The 16,721-nt window shown below is 49.4% G+C and overlaps 2 protein-coding genes and 1 non-coding gene across 6 annotated transcripts; 1 reads left to right on the top strand and 2 right to left on the bottom strand.

The window, feature by feature from the left end:
• Nucleotides 1-321: 321 nt before the first annotated feature.
• On the bottom strand, nucleotides 322-2,350 carry LOC136498517 (uncharacterized). The gene has a single exon (XM_066494430.1). The coding sequence runs from the start codon at nucleotides 2,197-2,199 to the stop codon at nucleotides 550-552; it is 1,650 nt and encodes a 549-aa protein (XP_066350527.1). The 5' UTR covers nucleotides 2,200-2,350; the 3' UTR covers nucleotides 322-549.
• Nucleotides 2,351-2,522: 172 nt separating this feature from the next.
• On the bottom strand, nucleotides 2,523-2,595 carry TRNAR-CCG (transfer RNA arginine (anticodon CCG)). The gene has a single exon. It is a non-coding gene; the product is annotated as a tRNA-Arg (tRNA).
• A 3,613-nt stretch (nucleotides 2,596-6,208) lies between these two features.
• LOC136497081 (low-specificity L-threonine aldolase 1-like) lies at nucleotides 6,209-10,469 on the top strand. 4 transcript variants are annotated; one of them, XM_066492863.1, is made up of 10 exons: nucleotides 6,209-6,301; nucleotides 7,334-7,832; nucleotides 7,936-8,047; nucleotides 8,221-8,271; nucleotides 8,381-8,452; nucleotides 8,529-8,661; nucleotides 8,932-8,990; nucleotides 9,083-9,180; nucleotides 9,985-10,051; nucleotides 10,143-10,469. In XM_066492863.1, the coding sequence occupies exons 1-10, from the start codon at nucleotides 6,256-6,258 to the stop codon at nucleotides 10,224-10,226; spliced, it is 1,221 nt and encodes a 406-aa protein (XP_066348960.1). In that variant the 5' UTR covers nucleotides 6,209-6,255; the 3' UTR covers nucleotides 10,227-10,469. The 4 variants fall into 4 exon arrangements, with proteins under 4 accessions (XP_066348960.1, XP_066348961.1, XP_066348963.1 ...); XM_066492864.1 differs by lacking the exon at nucleotides 6,209-6,301 and adding an exon at nucleotides 6,303-6,398; XM_066492866.1 differs by lacking the exon at nucleotides 6,209-6,301 and adding an exon at nucleotides 6,424-7,224.
• Nucleotides 10,470-16,721: the final 6,252 nt, after the last annotated feature.

Genomic DNA, 16,721 nt, shown 5'->3' with positions numbered 1-16,721 from the left:
GTTATAAAATGCTTAAAACTGCTATATATTAGTTAATTATGGGACATAATTGAGTTATAAGTTGGTCTTGCTGTCTACAGTCCAGCCCCCTATACTTTTTTTCTGGATCCGCCACAGGATACAAATTAGAGCGAAACGAGTCTAGGCAGAGTATAGAGTTCAATTCTAGATGCTGAAACGCATGATATGGTCAGTAAATAAATCTCAAGCCACCACCATGGAAGAAGTTGAACGTTCCAGTGTTATATCGACACAAAAGGAGAACAAGCTAAGAAAAACTGGAAACTGTGCTAGTAGAACACGAATTCGTTCTTTTTTTGAAACACACAAAAAGAACATTTCATATGCAACACTGGGCCTGCAATGACTTAGGACTAAAAGCATTGCACACTACACAGTACACGCACACTGCAAAAAAAATGCGTTTTTGAATTTAGATCTAGTTTTGCCTAACGGACTCTCTACCCGGATGAAAGTTTTATACAAAGAATCCTAACGGAAGCTAGAAAATCTCACATCATGATAAATCAGCCACGCGTCAACAGGATATCACGCGGCGTGCTTCCATGGGAAAAGCCTGGACTTCCTCCGATTGGCGCCAGCGCCACAGTTAGCTTTTGCCGGCATCTCCGGATCGTCGACGTCTACCAAATCCCAGCTGTCGTCCGTGCTGCCGCCGCTGCCGTAATCCGGTCCTCCGTGTCGCTGCTCCCCAACAATCTCATGATCTTCTGAACTCTCACAATGCCTTTCCTCTTCATACTCTGATGAACTATCACAATGCACAGAACTTTCTTCATTCTCTGACGATGAACTATCACAATGCGCAGAACTTTCCTCTTCATCTTCTGAAGAGCTCGTGTCGGAATGCTCTTCCCTGGTCTCCTCATCAGCCTCTCCCTCGTCGCCTCCGGTGATGTCCCCTTCGAAGCCAGCACTCTCCTCCCCATCTTCGTCATCTTCTTCACCCGAGACATCGAAGTCCGACGAGTTGTCCTCCTCAGCCAACAGGAGGTCCGCCATGACGAAAAGCCAGAAGAAGCCGAGCGCGGCCAGGTAACAGTCGAGCACGAGGTAGACGACAAAGACCTTGACGCTGCACGCCGCGTACACCACCATGGCACCGCGGCGCCACTTGTCGACAGCTCCTGCTCCCTCCCCATCGTCCGGCGTCAGCTGGACTTGCCTGCCGACCTTGAGTACCTCCAAGCTGCAGAGGGCCAAGATCGCGAGTGTTGTTGGCTGCGGGCCGAGCGTGACGTGGAGGAGGAACGCATCGACGCAGTGCGTGATGAGGATCAGAACCCAGAGGAACCGCCACGACTCGCGCACTTCGAGCTCCTCGTCTCGGCTTGCCTCGCCGGCAGCATCGCCCTCCGTGGTGGTGGTGTCAGTTTCGTCGGCATCGTCGTCCGGCGGGTCGATCCAGTCAGCGATCACCATCGTCAAGCCGCACGTTGCCGCGAAGCACACGGCACAGAACTGCATCCCACTGGCGGCGCTGGAGCTGAAGAGCAGGTGCATGCTGAACAGGAGGTAGAACCCGGTCCCGACGAGACACACGACGTCCTTCAACACAAAGCCGGCGGCCGCCTCGTCCTCGTCCTCGCCCTTGTTGCACGCCGACGCCGACGGTGGCCTGATCCCATCGGCCACGTGTCTCAAGTATCCCAGCACCGACGGGGCCCAGGCCCTAGCCTCCTCGCACGCCGCGTCGAACAGCACGGTCGCGGCCAGGCGGGCGACGAGCGCGACCAGGCGGAGCACGAACCTCGCGGCGCACGCGGCGTCCCTGTGCTCGTCCCACTTCCTCCTCCAGCCGGCGACGGTGGCACGGGCGAGGCGCGCGCACTCTTCGGCCGCAGCGTGCACGGGCGCGGCCAAGGGCGCCGCGTCCCTCAGATGCCGCAGGTCGGCCTCCAGGTCAGCGCGCGCGCGCGACGCCGTGTGCCGCGCGTAGGCGTCGGCGCGGACGAGCGCGGCGTCGATGCGGTCTGGCCAGACCGCGCGGGCGAAGCAGACGAGGGAGACGGCGAACGTGGCGTAGTAGGACAGCAGCGTGGAGACGTAGTACGCGGATGCGGCGATGCAGATGGCGGCGCACGCGGGGACGAGGGTGGGGATCGGGAAGGCGGCAGGCGTGGCACCGCCGCCGTCCGAGCGGTGGGCGGCTACCGGGACGACGTCGACGACGGCCATGGTGGTGCCGGGGTGGTTTTGGACTTTTGGTGGGTGCGTGCGTGCGTGCGAGATAGATCGCTACGGCGAACAAGACGTGGCGAGGTGCGGTTGCATTGGTATATGGCGGCGGCCCTTGGTTTTCGGCGAGATAGCGCACGACTCTACCACAAGAAAGAAACACCTAGATCAGGGGCAGATTCCGTTGCATTATTACGGCCTTGCAGGAGAAGAGTTGGATCGGACGATGGATTCGCAGCGCGATCCTTAGCTGTTCGGGCGCCTGTATGATGATCTCGGACTCGGAGGGAAGGCAAAAAAGCAAGCATCACGGGCAACAAAATCGATCACGGTGGGACTCGAACCCACAATCTCCCGCTCCGGAGGCGAGCGCCTTATCCATTAGGCCACGCGACCATTTTACCGGAATGAGACGGATTTTCATACATTCATAATATTTGTTAGTAAGATAAGATTTGGGGTCTTTTTTTTAGGAGAACAGGAAAGATTTGGGTTTATAATCTGTTACCTGGATTGGTGTTTACAATGTGGCCCTGCCATTCAGTGACATTGCCAAGGCCTGGCTCTGTTTGTCCAGGTTCAAAGATGTTCCAAGCTCTGCCATAGCACCATTTGCCATTAAAAAATATATATTTATATTAACATATGAAACCTCTCAAGTTTCATTGAGGGAGCTAGGAAAATAGGAATATCACTTGTTCTTTTAATTCACTTTTGCACCTTCTGTTTCATCATATCATACAAAAAAAGTAATTATTCGTTATTAATTAGTTAATGGCTACAACTAATAGGCTATGGCTGATTTTAGTCGAGTAACAATTAGCCCTTACAACTCCCAACTCTCTGCGAGATGGATAATAGCCCCTGGATGTCTACGTATAACGTGACCATCAGAACCTATAATTCACGTTTTCCAGGAGGAGGATTATAGAACTAAAGTCCAGGACGGCAAGTTTCTTGGCCACCAAGAAACAAAGAGACCATTGCTTTTTGGCCACCGTTCTGAAAGAACGCACTGGTCCCGGTCGGTCCATGGACCATGGTAGAAGACCACGAATCGCATAGAGTGAGCTCATTGCATTGGTGGACGAGAACGAGGACCTCACCTAACCTCCGCGCTTATCTAGCAGCAGCAGGAGCAGCATCACAAGCACACACCACACAGGCATATGTTTTTGGGGAATTGCTCCGATACTCCTTTTTCTAAAAGGTTACACGGATCTTAAAGCATCTCATCTAATTCTTTTAAATACTATTTGTTAATTGTTTTCCAACTGAATAACCAATGGGCCTGTCCCATCCAAAACCAGCCCAAGTATAGTCTAAACTCATGCCAGGCAGGGGCCGTGCTCTCCACGGATCGACGTCATGGCTGTTGCGGCGCAGCACACTCAAAGCAATAGGCCTTGTTTACCTCTCCTGAAGTTAGTATCTATCCCATCAGATATTTAACACATGCATAGAGTATTAAATATAGACTAAAAATAACTAATTATACAGATTATGACTAATTTGCTAGACGAATTTTTTCAAGTCTAATTAGGCCATGATTTGAGAACGTGGCGCTAGCGTTACAGGCAAAATATTCGATACCTATTCAACATCTTCTCCAACATTTCTGCAAATCGGTTTTCAGGAGAGAGGATACCCATATTTAGGTTGTGCCTCTTAGGCAACCCAAAATAGGTCTCCCGTATAGGTAATCTGTTGGAGGCTAATTTTGGGTCTCTTGCTACTTATTTTGGGTTTAGGTGCCCATATAAATTTCTTGTCGGAGACAGTCTAACACTCTAAATTTTAGCTCCCACATTTAAATACCACCCCTAGTACAGAGAGAAGGTCCGACACGGCGGCACCACATGGAACAGACTACTACATTGTTGCGCAGCCGTCACCATATACTAGGGACATGTTCGGCAGGACTTATTGCTGCTGCGACCAATTTGTAGGACTAATTTGTTGTAAGAGAAAAACACTGTTTTTATAGCTGAAAAATAGAACTGATTCTGATTGAAGCTCAAGCGAACACGAATGTTGGCCGCGAACAAGAAAATCAGAATTTCACTGAAAAGAAACCAACATGTATATGGTCAGAAACAAAAGGGATCGCAAGGAAGTCACGGAGGATTGGAGGATTGATCAACAAGTACCTGTTTTTGGCTCCTCGAGGCGGTGATGAACAGATCGAAGAGTGAGCGCAAGAATACCAACGCGACCCGATGAGCACTGGACGACGACGTTTGTCTTGTCCGCATCCGGTGAGGATGACGCTGCCCGCCACGACGGCGAGCGCACAACGCAGCGTTGCCGGCCGGAACTCATGGGAACAACACGAACAGGCACCGAACGATCGGCTAAGTCGGCTACACACGATCCTGTGGCTCTCTGCCGCCGGCGGAACTGGTCAGCTTCTTGCCGGACAACGGGAAAGGGATTTCGATCTGGGCTTGGGCGGAATCCATGCGAAAAATAATTGAGAAAATATTTAATTAATTATATGGCTGCTTTGAGATATGTGTAATTTTTAGAAAGAGGAGTATTCACATGAAGAAGCATGGCAGGAGGCAGGACGCGGGACCAAGTCACCAAAGACCAATCTTGCTGAGTCAGTCAAAAAGCGCATGCTATGCCGCCGTGCGCTGTCCTCATCACCGCCGGCGCGCACGCACTTGGACGGGCCAAGGCGGCACGGCGTGCACCCTATCCGCCAGCCGTGCAGCGACTCAGCACCAACGAAGCAAAGCTGCAGCGCTGCGTCGTCGATCCTGATCCATCGGCTGCAGAGCGCAGAGCCTGCATGCGTTCCCAGCTAGTAGACCGTGGGTCAGGCGCATGGTATACGTGAACGTACCTGGCTGCCTGCTGACACCACACTGTGACTCTGTGAGCGATTAGCATACGTGATGGCGTGCTTCTATTTTCCACGCTTGCAAACAAAATGGTCTGGCGGATTTGGACTTGGCAGGTGACAGTCATTCAAGGCCGTCAAAACCAAGTTGCACTTGAACCACCCCTCTGAGATTTTTTCAGCTGCTGCAGCTGCTTTTGGCTGCTAACACGGTCCGAGGCCTGAAGCACTTGATAGTTTTGCTTCTTCTATCTATAGTAAGTTCTTATTAATGCTGCCGTTGGATCTTGCACGTTCCTTCCCGCTTCGGTAGGATTTTCTAGGAGACGTCATGCATGACGCCGATTGAAACCATTTGTACTTTACGTCAGGTCCTAAACTGAACACTACGACAAACACAGGCAAAACGGGGAGGGTTTTCCCGGAATATTGCTGTACACCATCGTGACCACTCCCGCTTGCGTAGGTGAAACCCTGATCTGGATGAATGCCCACCTCCCCCACCCACTTGGAATCTTTGATGCGATCGAAAATTATCCCTTGCAGACGATTCCGTATTGGGATCTAGTGGACACAAAGGGGGGTCTCAGCTGGTCGCCCAAGATTCCTAGCTTATCACGGTGGATCCAAACTGATGGCGACTTTACAGCCGCCGTGGCTGCTCCCGAGCACACTGCGTCGTTCTTCTACCTTTAGATTTTCGTACCTCTTGTTTCATATCACGTGGTGAAATTCATTCGGATGGAGAGATGGTGACACAAATGTATACTCATCGTTACAAACATAGGTCAATTCCAGTTTGTCTTGAACCAAGCTTTTCTAGCAAAATCTTAAATGGAAGCAGTTTTTAGAGTAAATCCAATAACGTCAATGTTGTGTTGCCATCAAAATCTTAAATGTACTCTACTTATCTACGGATGGAGATTGTGCAAAGAAAAAAAAAGGGTAAGGAACTCACCTCCACGTTTTACCGAAAGGGTGGTGGCGCACAATACGTGTTGAGTAGGCGCGGACAGGAACAAAAGCCAAACGCCAGCAACCCGCTCGCTCGGCGGCTGCGTGCGTGACAACGGGTGGTCAGGAAACAGGTGCGCTGGCCCATCATTAGGCGGCCAGGGGCCACGGGCAAGGGCAGACGCAGATGACCCGGCTGATGTGTACGCCGCTGGGCTAGGCGCGCCTCTCGTTCTCGTCCCCGCCATGGTCGGATGGTCCTCTATAAAACACGGCCGGCCCGCGTCCGCGAAGGCCAAGGTTCTCTTCTCTTCTCACCACCGCGCATTCCCTCCCCGCTCGTCCCGGCACCGGCAGGGCAGGTCGGGGGCCGCCTCTGTTTCATCCTCGCATCCCGGTGCGCGACCACCTCCCTTCTCTGGTTTACTCCCCCCTGCCGTCTTTGCGCCGCGCCGCGATGATATTGTCGACGGGGGAATTGCCGAATTGGCCCCGTGGTCTCGTTTCTCTCTCCTCGATCGCGATCGCGTAGACGCGTACCGTGAGCCCCGTCTTTCGCGTGACCGCCGGAGTCATTTTCTCTGGGCGAAACGAGTGAAGTATTCACGAGGGGCGTCGCGACTCCACTTCTGGGACTGGGAGCGATTGATGGTAGTGTCGTTTCCCGTGCGTGCGCAGGCGCAGCGCTTCCTTTCACCGCGTTCCTGGAGCCGTGCGTTTATCTCTGTCGCTCTGTGGCTGGCTCCGTCCATTTTGATGGGCTCCTGGCGAAATGCGTGAGCGTGACACGGGCCACGCCACGCGACGCGACGCCAAAGCTCTGTGGTAGCTATCTGGGCGGATAGAGTTGTGTGCATCCACGCTTTCAGTGCAGCCGCCTGCACCCCAGCACGCGCACGGCGTGAACGTGTGGGGGGACGAGACGTCGGCTCGTCCCTGTCGTCTCTTCTCTCTTTGGTTCCGGACGCTTCTTTGTTTCGGGCCGCCTGCATCCCTGCACGAGTGAACGAACGGCGACGTTGTCTTCTTGCTTTACCTCCTTTTCACCTCTGCCGTGTAGGAGTTGAGTTGCCAGTTAAGCGTCCTGTTTTGTTCCCGGCTAGGGATGGGATGAGGGCCAAGCATGCCTGTAGGCTGTAGCCTCAAACCTGGCAATTTTCAAAGACAAAGCAATCATAAATAAGCCTTAGGCCAGACAAGGCTGTACCTGTACGTAGTACCAAGTATGTGACGAAACACCCGCACCAGTCCAGCGTCCGGTTCGTGAGCTTTCGCGAGTCCATTTCAATCCATCCATGCGTCCTAAAGACGCTCTCGCTCCCTCCTCTGCAGCGGAGCTGTCATCGCCGCCGTACGCCGTTGCAGCGGCGAGGGTGCGGAGCAGGAGGATGGTGACCAAGGTGGTGGACCTGCGGTCGGACACGGTGACCAAGCCCTCCGACGCCATGCGCGCCGCCATGGCGGCCGCCGACGTCGACGACGACGTCCTGGGCGCCGACCCGACCGCGCGCCGCTTCGAGGCCGAGATGGCCGCGCTCACGGGCAAGGAGGCCGCGCTGTTCGTGCCCTCGGGCACCATGGCCAACCTCATCTCCGTCCTCGTGCACTGCGACGTCCGGGGCAGCGAGGTCATCCTCGGGGACACCTCGCACATCCACGTCTACGAGAACGGCGGAATCTCCACCATCGGCGGCGTGCACCCCAGGACCGTGTCCAACAACCCCGACGGCACCATGGATATTGACAAGATCGTTGCCGCCATTAGGAACCCGGACGGGGCGCTGCTGTACCCGACGACCAGGTTGATCTGCTTGGAGAACACACATGCCAAGTGAGTCGCACGAGTTAACTGCTGCTGCTCCTCTTGCTGGTCAAATTCATATACTTTTTTCTTTACTTAGTTTCGTAAACATCTCTTACTACTGTTTCTGCAGTGCTGGTGGGAAATGTTTGTCTGTAGAATACACAGACAAGGTTGGCGAAATTGCCGTGAATCACGGCTTCAAGCTTCACATTGATGGAGCTCGTATTTTCAATGCCTCTGTGGTAAGTACTTGAACATACTGGCAGTCGCAGGGAGCTGTACTTTATAAACCAAGCATTGTTCATAGAGGATTGACATCTTGAAAAAATAAAACTATACACCTACTTACGAAATATACTTCCATGTTTCACTTAAAAATGCTGAGCATCTATCTCTGTGTGCTTTACTGTGCCAGGCACTGGGAGTTCCTGTACATAGACTTGTAAAAGCCGCTGACTCAGTTTCGGTAATGTCGTTAGTTTGCTGGGTTTTGCGGTCAATTTGCAACATGCATATGAATGACCTTCAGGTAACATATGAGTGGTGATTCTGATTCTCTGAAACATAAACTACAGGTATGCCTATCTAAAGGGCTAGGCGCACCCATCGGATCAGTTATTGTTGGTTCAAAGGCCTTCATTGACAAGGTTTGATCAACTTCTCTGTTGTAAGTTAAAACTGCAGATGTCATGTTACAGTGGAAATCTGAAACATTACCTTCAGGCTAAAATTCTTAGGAAGACACTAGGTGGTGGAATGAGACAGGTTGGAGTTCTTTGTGCTGCTGCTTATGTTGCTGTTCGTGACACTGTGGGAAAGCTTGCGGATGATCACAGGAAGGCTAAAGCCTTGGCAGGTTTCTTATATTTATATTTTGTCTTTTGAGTCTAACTTAGCTTCATTTTGTTATTCACAGTTCACAAGCCCTGAACAGCCCCTCTGCTTTGACACACACTCTAACACACACACAAAAAAAACTTCTACTGTTGGCACCCAGGATTTTCATTCTATCTAATACATACAAGGAAAACAAAACACTGCTCTTTTCATGGTATTTCTAGAAAAGAAACCAAATCCTTGTGTTAGCTTGAATTCCTGAACTTGTAACTCTATTTCGTTTTCTTAGAGGGCCTGAAGAAAATTAAACAGTTTACGGTGGATTCATCTTCAGTCGAGACAAATATGGTCAGTGTAAAAGATGAAGCCCTATATTTTCTTATTTTCCACAATGCAAACTGAAAAGGTCCAGTATATGACATACCTTTACTTTGTATAAGGTGTTCTTTGATATCGTGGATCCACGCATTTCACCGAACAAGCTATGCGATGTCTTGGAACAGCGCAATGTGCTTGCAATGCCAGCAAGTTCAAAAAGGTGAATTCCCATTCTTTTTCCCCCATTACATGGTGAAGCTCCATTCTCTGAGTAACATGATCAGTCTCCTTTCTTAGATAATGGAATTAAAAAGACAATATCCCAGCCTCTACACGCGAAGCATATATGGCCCATGTTTAGGCTCCTATTTTCTTTAATTATAGAAAATATTGGAGGTGACCGATAAATGGGATCCGAATTCTATCGGTGATAGGGTTTCTTTTGACCTTTTTTTTTTTTTGAAAAAAAGGTCAATTTGCACAGAAAACCATATAGATTTTCTCCAAACAAGTTAACACAAAAAACTACACATAACAATGAATGAATATCAAACTCCATTGGTTAATTAGCAAACACAGTCCCAAATGTTACAACAAACATAGTTTTAAATATTACAAGTTATTGGTTTGGCCGGTTGGCGGGCAATTCATATCACTGATATTTTTGGGCGATAAACTAATTATATCGTGCTTCACTGATAACACATTTATCGAAAATCTATTGGTGATAATGTATACACCCTAACATTGTCTCCTTTTCACTATCGTATCTTTATTTTTTGACTAATAAGCTTGACGGTTCGGTCAAGAATTATTATTCCTTTTTTTTCATTTTAAAGGAATGGCCAAGAGAGCTGCCTATATTTAAAAGAATAAGAAAGATTATTGTCCCTATTTTTAAAGAAACTCTATGATCAATTAGCAAGTCAGACCTTAATCTAAACACCTACAGTAGTATATTTAATGATGGGCACATCCAGAGTTAGCTATCCACATTGAGCTATGTACTTCGTGTATCATGCAGTGTCAGGTTCGTCATCCATTACCAAATTTCAGATAGCGATGTTCAATATGCACTGACATGTGTCGAGGTACGCAAAATTTTGGAGCCTTGAACTGCTTTCAGTTTTCACTTCGTCTGTGACAGTGTGGACATCATCGGTACATTTTCCTTGTTTTCAGAAAGCTGTTGAAGAGCTATTGAAGGGCGGTACAAAGTTGGAGCATTTGACAAATGGTACTGCCAAAAACGCATATTGGCACTAGACGTCAGCCCGGTGCCCTGCTTGTTTGTGATCAACGCTAGCCGTTAAAACTCTTCTCTATATTAATGAAATAGGCACACTCCTCGTATGCCCGTTTGTTAAAAAAAACGCTAGCTGTTTCATAAAAAAAAAAACGCTAGCTGTTAAATTGTAGCCACACCTTTGCTGGATAGCTGTAGCTGTTCACTCTTCACTCGGATGTGTTCGTTCTTGTGTTGTAGTTTACCTTCCCAGAATTGCTTGATCCGTTTCCGCTTCCTGGTAAGACGGATGCAATGAAATTTGCTCGAAAAGAACACGGATGCACTGAAGTAACTAAAATATGTCTTTTTTCTGTCAAAAAGTAAAGTCAAATACATGTAAGAAGGAAACCATTAGAATGCAACCTTGTGGAAATAAAGAAGTTGTCCACTGAAATCAAAGTCCCAAGATCTCTTGCTTTGAATCGATTTGGTTTTTTCTCTTCCCGAATCCCTCTTTTTGCTATTTGGTGGTTTCTTTCAATATGAGCTTTTGAATTTGTTTGGGCTGTATGGATACGTGCTAGGACCCCAAGGAACATGTCTACCAACCAGATTTGGTAGTTTCCTCACGAACACAAAGTTTAGGGATTTTGACGAAAGTTGATAAAACCCCGACCTTGGAGAGATTTTTCGATCTGCGGACTTCCCTTGATCTTTTGGAGTTGATCTTTTGGGATAGACTCTAAACACCGAAAATTTTGAGCCAATCGCACAACATTTGAATGGATTTCACCTTTTGGGAGTTTGGTTTCGGGCTGTTGAAAACAGAAAAGTGGGCTAGGCTAGGTTTGAAGTAGGGTTGGCCGTGTTTAAAGTAGGCTTAGCCAGATTTGGAAAGTAGGCTATGCCATGTTCAAAAGTAGGCCTAGCTAGGTTTCAAGTGAGGTTGCTATTGCGGTGTGTTTTGGTGCTCCAAAGTGTTGGTTACTTGATCCATCTCTTCCGTGGGGTTTCTAAGGTGTCTAGGAAGTTTTCCAAATCATCAAGTCACCTGTTGACTTGGGTGATTTGAGTTTGTGCTCTTGCTTCAGTTGGTTGAAGTTGAGAGCCTCACTTTTGGGTTTCGGCGTGTTTCGCTCAACCTCTTGGTTTTCCGCTGTGGTGAGTGTCCCGCTATGTTCTTTGGTTATACAAGAGAGCATCCAGTCACTAGTTGGCTCGAGGGTATCTTGTGAGTTTTGGGGTTTTGGAGGGTTGATTGGGACAACAGCTATTCCGGAAGAAATTTTGATTGGCTCCCCATTCACCCCCTCTGATCGCCTTTCTCGGTTCTTCATTTTGTTATAAACATATTTTCACAATATAACTCTAACAATTCGAAGCAATATATATTGTCGATATTATTAGTAAAAATGTACTATTAGAGACCTTATCAATGCCTTTATGATTTTTTTATGAAACAGTAGGGGCAAAGCACCCTACTGGTCTACTGGTATAAATTAAAATAGAACCAAGAGTTTTAAGTTACATATAAGTTACAACAAGAAGCTGCAACTTCAGGTGACAAAACAGAAGAAGAAAATAAAAGTCACCAGAACTAAGAGGATTGCTAATTTAAGCTTGAAAACTATTATTCCATCTTAGTGAAGTATTTTGGCTTTGCACGGCTGAGAAGGAGTGCAAATTCCACTTTGAAAATTGATTTGTATGACTGAGTGGAAGTGTTTATGTTGAAGATGAGGTTGTTTCTACACACCCAGATGCTCCAACTTAGAAGAGTTATGATCTCCATTAGAAAGATTGATTGATTGATTGATTTGTGCTCCAAATCTTCAAGAACTTGGAAGGGGTTCTGTTATGGTGGGCCGAGTCTACCAGCGCTGCAAGCGGAGCCGTGGCTGAGAGGGCCCAACGGGCGACGCGCACAGCTCCACGTGGTGACCGCGCTCAGGGTGGCTTCGGTTCCTGAAGTCTAGGATCTCAAATTTCGATTTGTTAGGGAATTTGGATTTTTTAGTCGGTTAGTGATTTGGGGAGAGTCGGCTATAAAGCCTAAACACTTGGTTAATGTGAGATTCAACTGGAGATTGAATTAATCTCTCCCGCTCCCTTTGTGCCCTCGCTCTCTTGCTCGCTCGTGTTCGACGTCGGCCGCCAGGACGGCATCGCACCCACGCCGATGCCGTGAACCCAAACCTCGCCCACCTACGTTCCACGACTACTATCTCAGAGGGAGTAGCAGCGATCCCAACAATTTGGTATCGATGTCAGGCCCAATGTCTGGGATTCCCACCACCGCCATTCTGCCCGTCACCCCTAGACACCCTCACTGCCACCATCTATGGCCTCCAGTGCCAGATGGGCCAGTTTGCCACCTGCCTGTCGGCTGTCGAAGGGTGGGCGTCCCCTTCTCCGAGCGAGCCATCCGTCAGTAGCCCCCCACCAGCATCCCTACCTTATGGGTTGCCTGGATTCAGCGGCATTCCCATCGCGTCGTCGGCAGCCTCCGTCGTGGTGCACACTGAGGAGGCGGGTCAGTAGCCGATCCCATCGGCCCCGGTGCCCATCACCCAAATTGTGTTCCCGCACTCCCCATCACCACTTCCCAACTTCAGCGCGCCGCCGATGCCATACGATGGCCATGCGGATGCCCTTGGTATTCTTCGCTTCTAAAAGCTCTCCTTTCCGACATTCGATGACAAGGACGATCCTCTGGCCTGGCTAAACAACTACGAGCACTTCTTCCGGGCGGAGCGCATGCCTGAAAAGGACAAAGTCTGGTTCGCGTCGTTCCACATGAATAGCGTGGCTCAACACTAGTACTACATGCTCGAGTGCGACGCCGGCGACGTTAGCGCCATTTCTTGGCCCCTCTTCAAGGCCCTGTGTCACCAACACTTTAGACCGGCGCTCGGCACCAACCACCTCTCCGACCTAGCGCGCCGACCATTCTGGGGGACCATGGCAGAGTACTAAGAGGCGTTCTAGGCCCTATGGCGCACGTCGGGCTACTGTATCCAGCACAGCAGGTCCATCTCTTCACCGGTGGACTACCGGACCCCATCCGCACCAATGTCGAGCTCTAAGGCCCAACGGATCTTCAGCGGGCCATGGGACTGGCCCGCGCCTATGAACGCCGCGTAGGGGCTCTACCCAAGGTGACTCTAGCCTGGGCCCCGCGTCGTCCACCGCGTGCACAGCCGTTGGCCCTCCCGGTCGCAACATCACCACCGACGCATCAACTAACACTCGCGGTGAATGCCCTGGTGCCGCTGCGTCTGTTCCGCCATGAAAGGATCAAGATGCCCAAGAGGGAGGGTGAATTGGGCTAGTTCTAAATTTTTTTGCAATAATTAAATCCTACGGTTAGCCCAATTAAACTCTTGTGCCTAGAAAAGTGTTTCTATTAATTTAACGCACAACAGACTTGCAACCTATGTTCCAAACTTACTCTAGCATGGCAATTCTATGAATGTAAAGACAAGTATTGAATTGCTCAAAGTAACTGCTCAAAGTAAATAGAGAGAGAGGAACGCGGCGATGTTTTACCGAGGTATCAGAGAGTCGCCAATCCCCACTAGTCCTCGTTGGAGCACCCGCGCAAGGGTGTAGCTCCCCTTTGATCCATGCAAGGATCAAGTGCTCTCTACGGGTTGATTCTTCGATACTCTGTCGCGGTGAATCACCCAAAACCGCTCACAACTTGAGTTGGGTCACCCACAAGCTCCACTGGGTGATCACCGAGCTCCCAATGACCACCAAGTCGTCTAGGTGATGGCAATCACCAAGAGTAATAAGCACTAACTCTTACTTGACCACTCGAAGCCTAATGAGAACGGTGGATGCACACTTTTGCTACTCTTGGATTCACTAATGAGGCTACTCTCTTGGATTCTCAAATCTTAATCACCTCACTAGAACCTTGCTCTTCTTGGCACTCACAAACGTGTTTCTTAGCTGTTGGAATGAGCAAAAGTGACTTCACACACGAGTGGAGCTTCTATTTATAAGGCAGCCTGAAAAATGAACCGTTATGTGCCTCTGCGGGGTGACCGAACGCTCCGGTCATGTTGACCAGATGCTCCGGTCAGTTCAACCCGCACACCAGTGTTTAAGTGTTGACCGGACGCTGGTAGGGTCCAATCACCACTGACTGGATGCGTTCGGTCGCATTAAACCCTCACTGGATGCTTACTGTACTCGACCGGACGCTGGATCCTCACGGTCCAGTCAGTATCGATCGGACACGTCCGGTCACAGATTTCCTTCTCTGAAACCTTACTGGAGTCGACCGGACGCTGCCTCTCAGCGTCCGGTCACTTGACCACTCCAGCGTTCGGTCGCACCGAACGCAATCACCTTCATCAAATGTACTGACCGGACCCTGCGGCCAGCGTCCGGTCGCACCGGAGCCAGCATCCGATTAGCATTTGACCCTCCATTCACTTCCAACTCTTGAACATATGTGAATGAAGTTTGCTCCATTGGATCATAGGGCTGTTGTGGAGCTACATAGTGCTAGTTTTAACGAGTGTGCACCACACCTAACTCACTAGACTCATCTAGGTCAAGCTACCCATCCATACCCTCCTTAATAGTACGGCCAAAGGAAAAACAAAGTCCTAAACTACTCTAAGTGTCACTCCAACTCCAATCGACACTTAGAACTAGTCATCCTTAACCTTGTCATCCATCCTTTGAAAACCAAAATGATTTCCATCGTAGGGGCATGACAACCTTGATTGCCCAATTGATCTCCATTACCATGACCTAACTTAATTGCCTCTGCAAAAACACACGTTAGTCATAGTAATCTTGTATTATCATTAATCACCGAAACCCAACAAGGGGCCTAGATGCTTTCAATCTCCCCCTTTTTGGTGATTGATGACAATACCACCTCGAGTATATGAAAGAGTGAGGTTTTTATTATGTTTGGTTCATATAAGCTTTTATCAATAAGAATAGAAGAGTTAGGCAAGCTTATATGACCCAAGCAAACATGATGTACTCAAAAGATATGAAGTAAGCATGAGTACAAGTAATAAAGCTCATTTGCATCGGAGTATAAACACGGAAGCAAAGGCAAATGAGCATAACACAAATGATATGACATATAAATAATTCAAGGTAGAGAGCACACATGTCATACATCACAATCACATAGATATCACTGTCACATAGATATAATAGTAAACATGGATGCATAATGTATCACACATATAGAACTCCAAATGTAATAGATAATAAGCTAATAATAGAAAACTAGCTCCCCCTAAAAGTCGCTCCCCTGAGTCTACATACTCGAACCCTCTTCCCCTTTGGTGTCAAATACCAAAACCTAAGGGTCGGTCGACGGGGCTGCAGCGGACGAGCCGGGCGCTGAGGTACGAGGAGCAAGATGAAACTGGGTGCCATCATCATCGGACCTGGAGCTCTGTATGGACTGACCCTCTATGGCTGGAAGTGTCTCTGAAGCGGTCTGGGTCTGAGCTGGGGTAGGTGCGGCCTGTGATGCTGTTGGTATATCTGTCGTATGATCTAAAGAGGCGACAGACAAAGGGAGCCTCTGAGTAGTCACGGCGATAGGGGCTACTGTAGAAGGACCGGCGGTATGCATATGTGGCAGTTTAGGCATGCCTGTCAACTCGCTGAAGGATGCTCCAAGACTCCTGGAGACTGACGTGTTAGGCACAAATAGCGAGGATGACTGATCCGACGAGAAGCCCGTATGATATGGTGTGAACTGCAGGGCTACCACTGGCGAGGATAACCATTGGGACACCTGTACTATGGGAGAGGCAAACGGAGCTAGAGGCTGTCCCTGACTCTGAAGCCCACTGGGCTGTACTACTAGAGTCGTCGAAGTGGTGGCAGGCTGAGCAAGCTGGGGTGAAGGCTGTGGTAGTGGAGCCCCAAGTGCTATTACTACATGCTGCATAAATCCCATAAGCTGCTGCTGCATGAGTAACTACTGCTGATGCATCTGCTGCTACTGCTGCTGGAGGATCTGCTGTTGTCGCTGGAACTCATCCCGATGAGACTGAAACTGCGCAAAGTTTGTAGCTGTCTCCTAAGCCTGTCGTGCCTGGTCCTGCTGCATCCGCTCAAGAATGACAATTAAAGCGGGGTCCGTCTGCGGTGCAGGTGGAGCTGAGCTAGAACTGTCGGCCTCTGCATCGTGTCTGCGTGGAGGCATCTAAGGGATAGGCCGGTAGTCATCATCCGAACTGTCACTAGACTCGGTCCTCTCCTCCTGAGCCTCAAGCTGCTCCTCCTCAGTAGCGGCTATGTCTCTGATAATCTCGTCCTGCTAAGCTGCTGACTCTGGTATATCTGGATGGTGGCGAGGCTGAGTGGGTGCCTATGGTGTGCTATGCCTGATCCTCTGTGCCATGTTATAAACTAGAAACTCTATGGTGGCACCTCTATACTCGACAACCATCTCTGGGGTCCTAACCTGCATAGCCTTGAGCATCAGAAATGTGATCCAATGTGCATACGGAAGCTGCCTGCGACCCTTGAAGCCCTCA

The sequence above is a fragment of the Miscanthus floridulus genome, chromosome 12 (assembly GCF_019320115.1).
Source record: "Miscanthus floridulus cultivar M001 chromosome 12, ASM1932011v1, whole genome shotgun sequence".
NCBI lineage: Eukaryota > Viridiplantae > Streptophyta > Magnoliopsida > Poales > Poaceae > Miscanthus > Miscanthus floridulus.
Note: the sequence above shows the minus strand (reverse complement) of the source record. Positions and strands in the feature narration are given on the sequence as shown.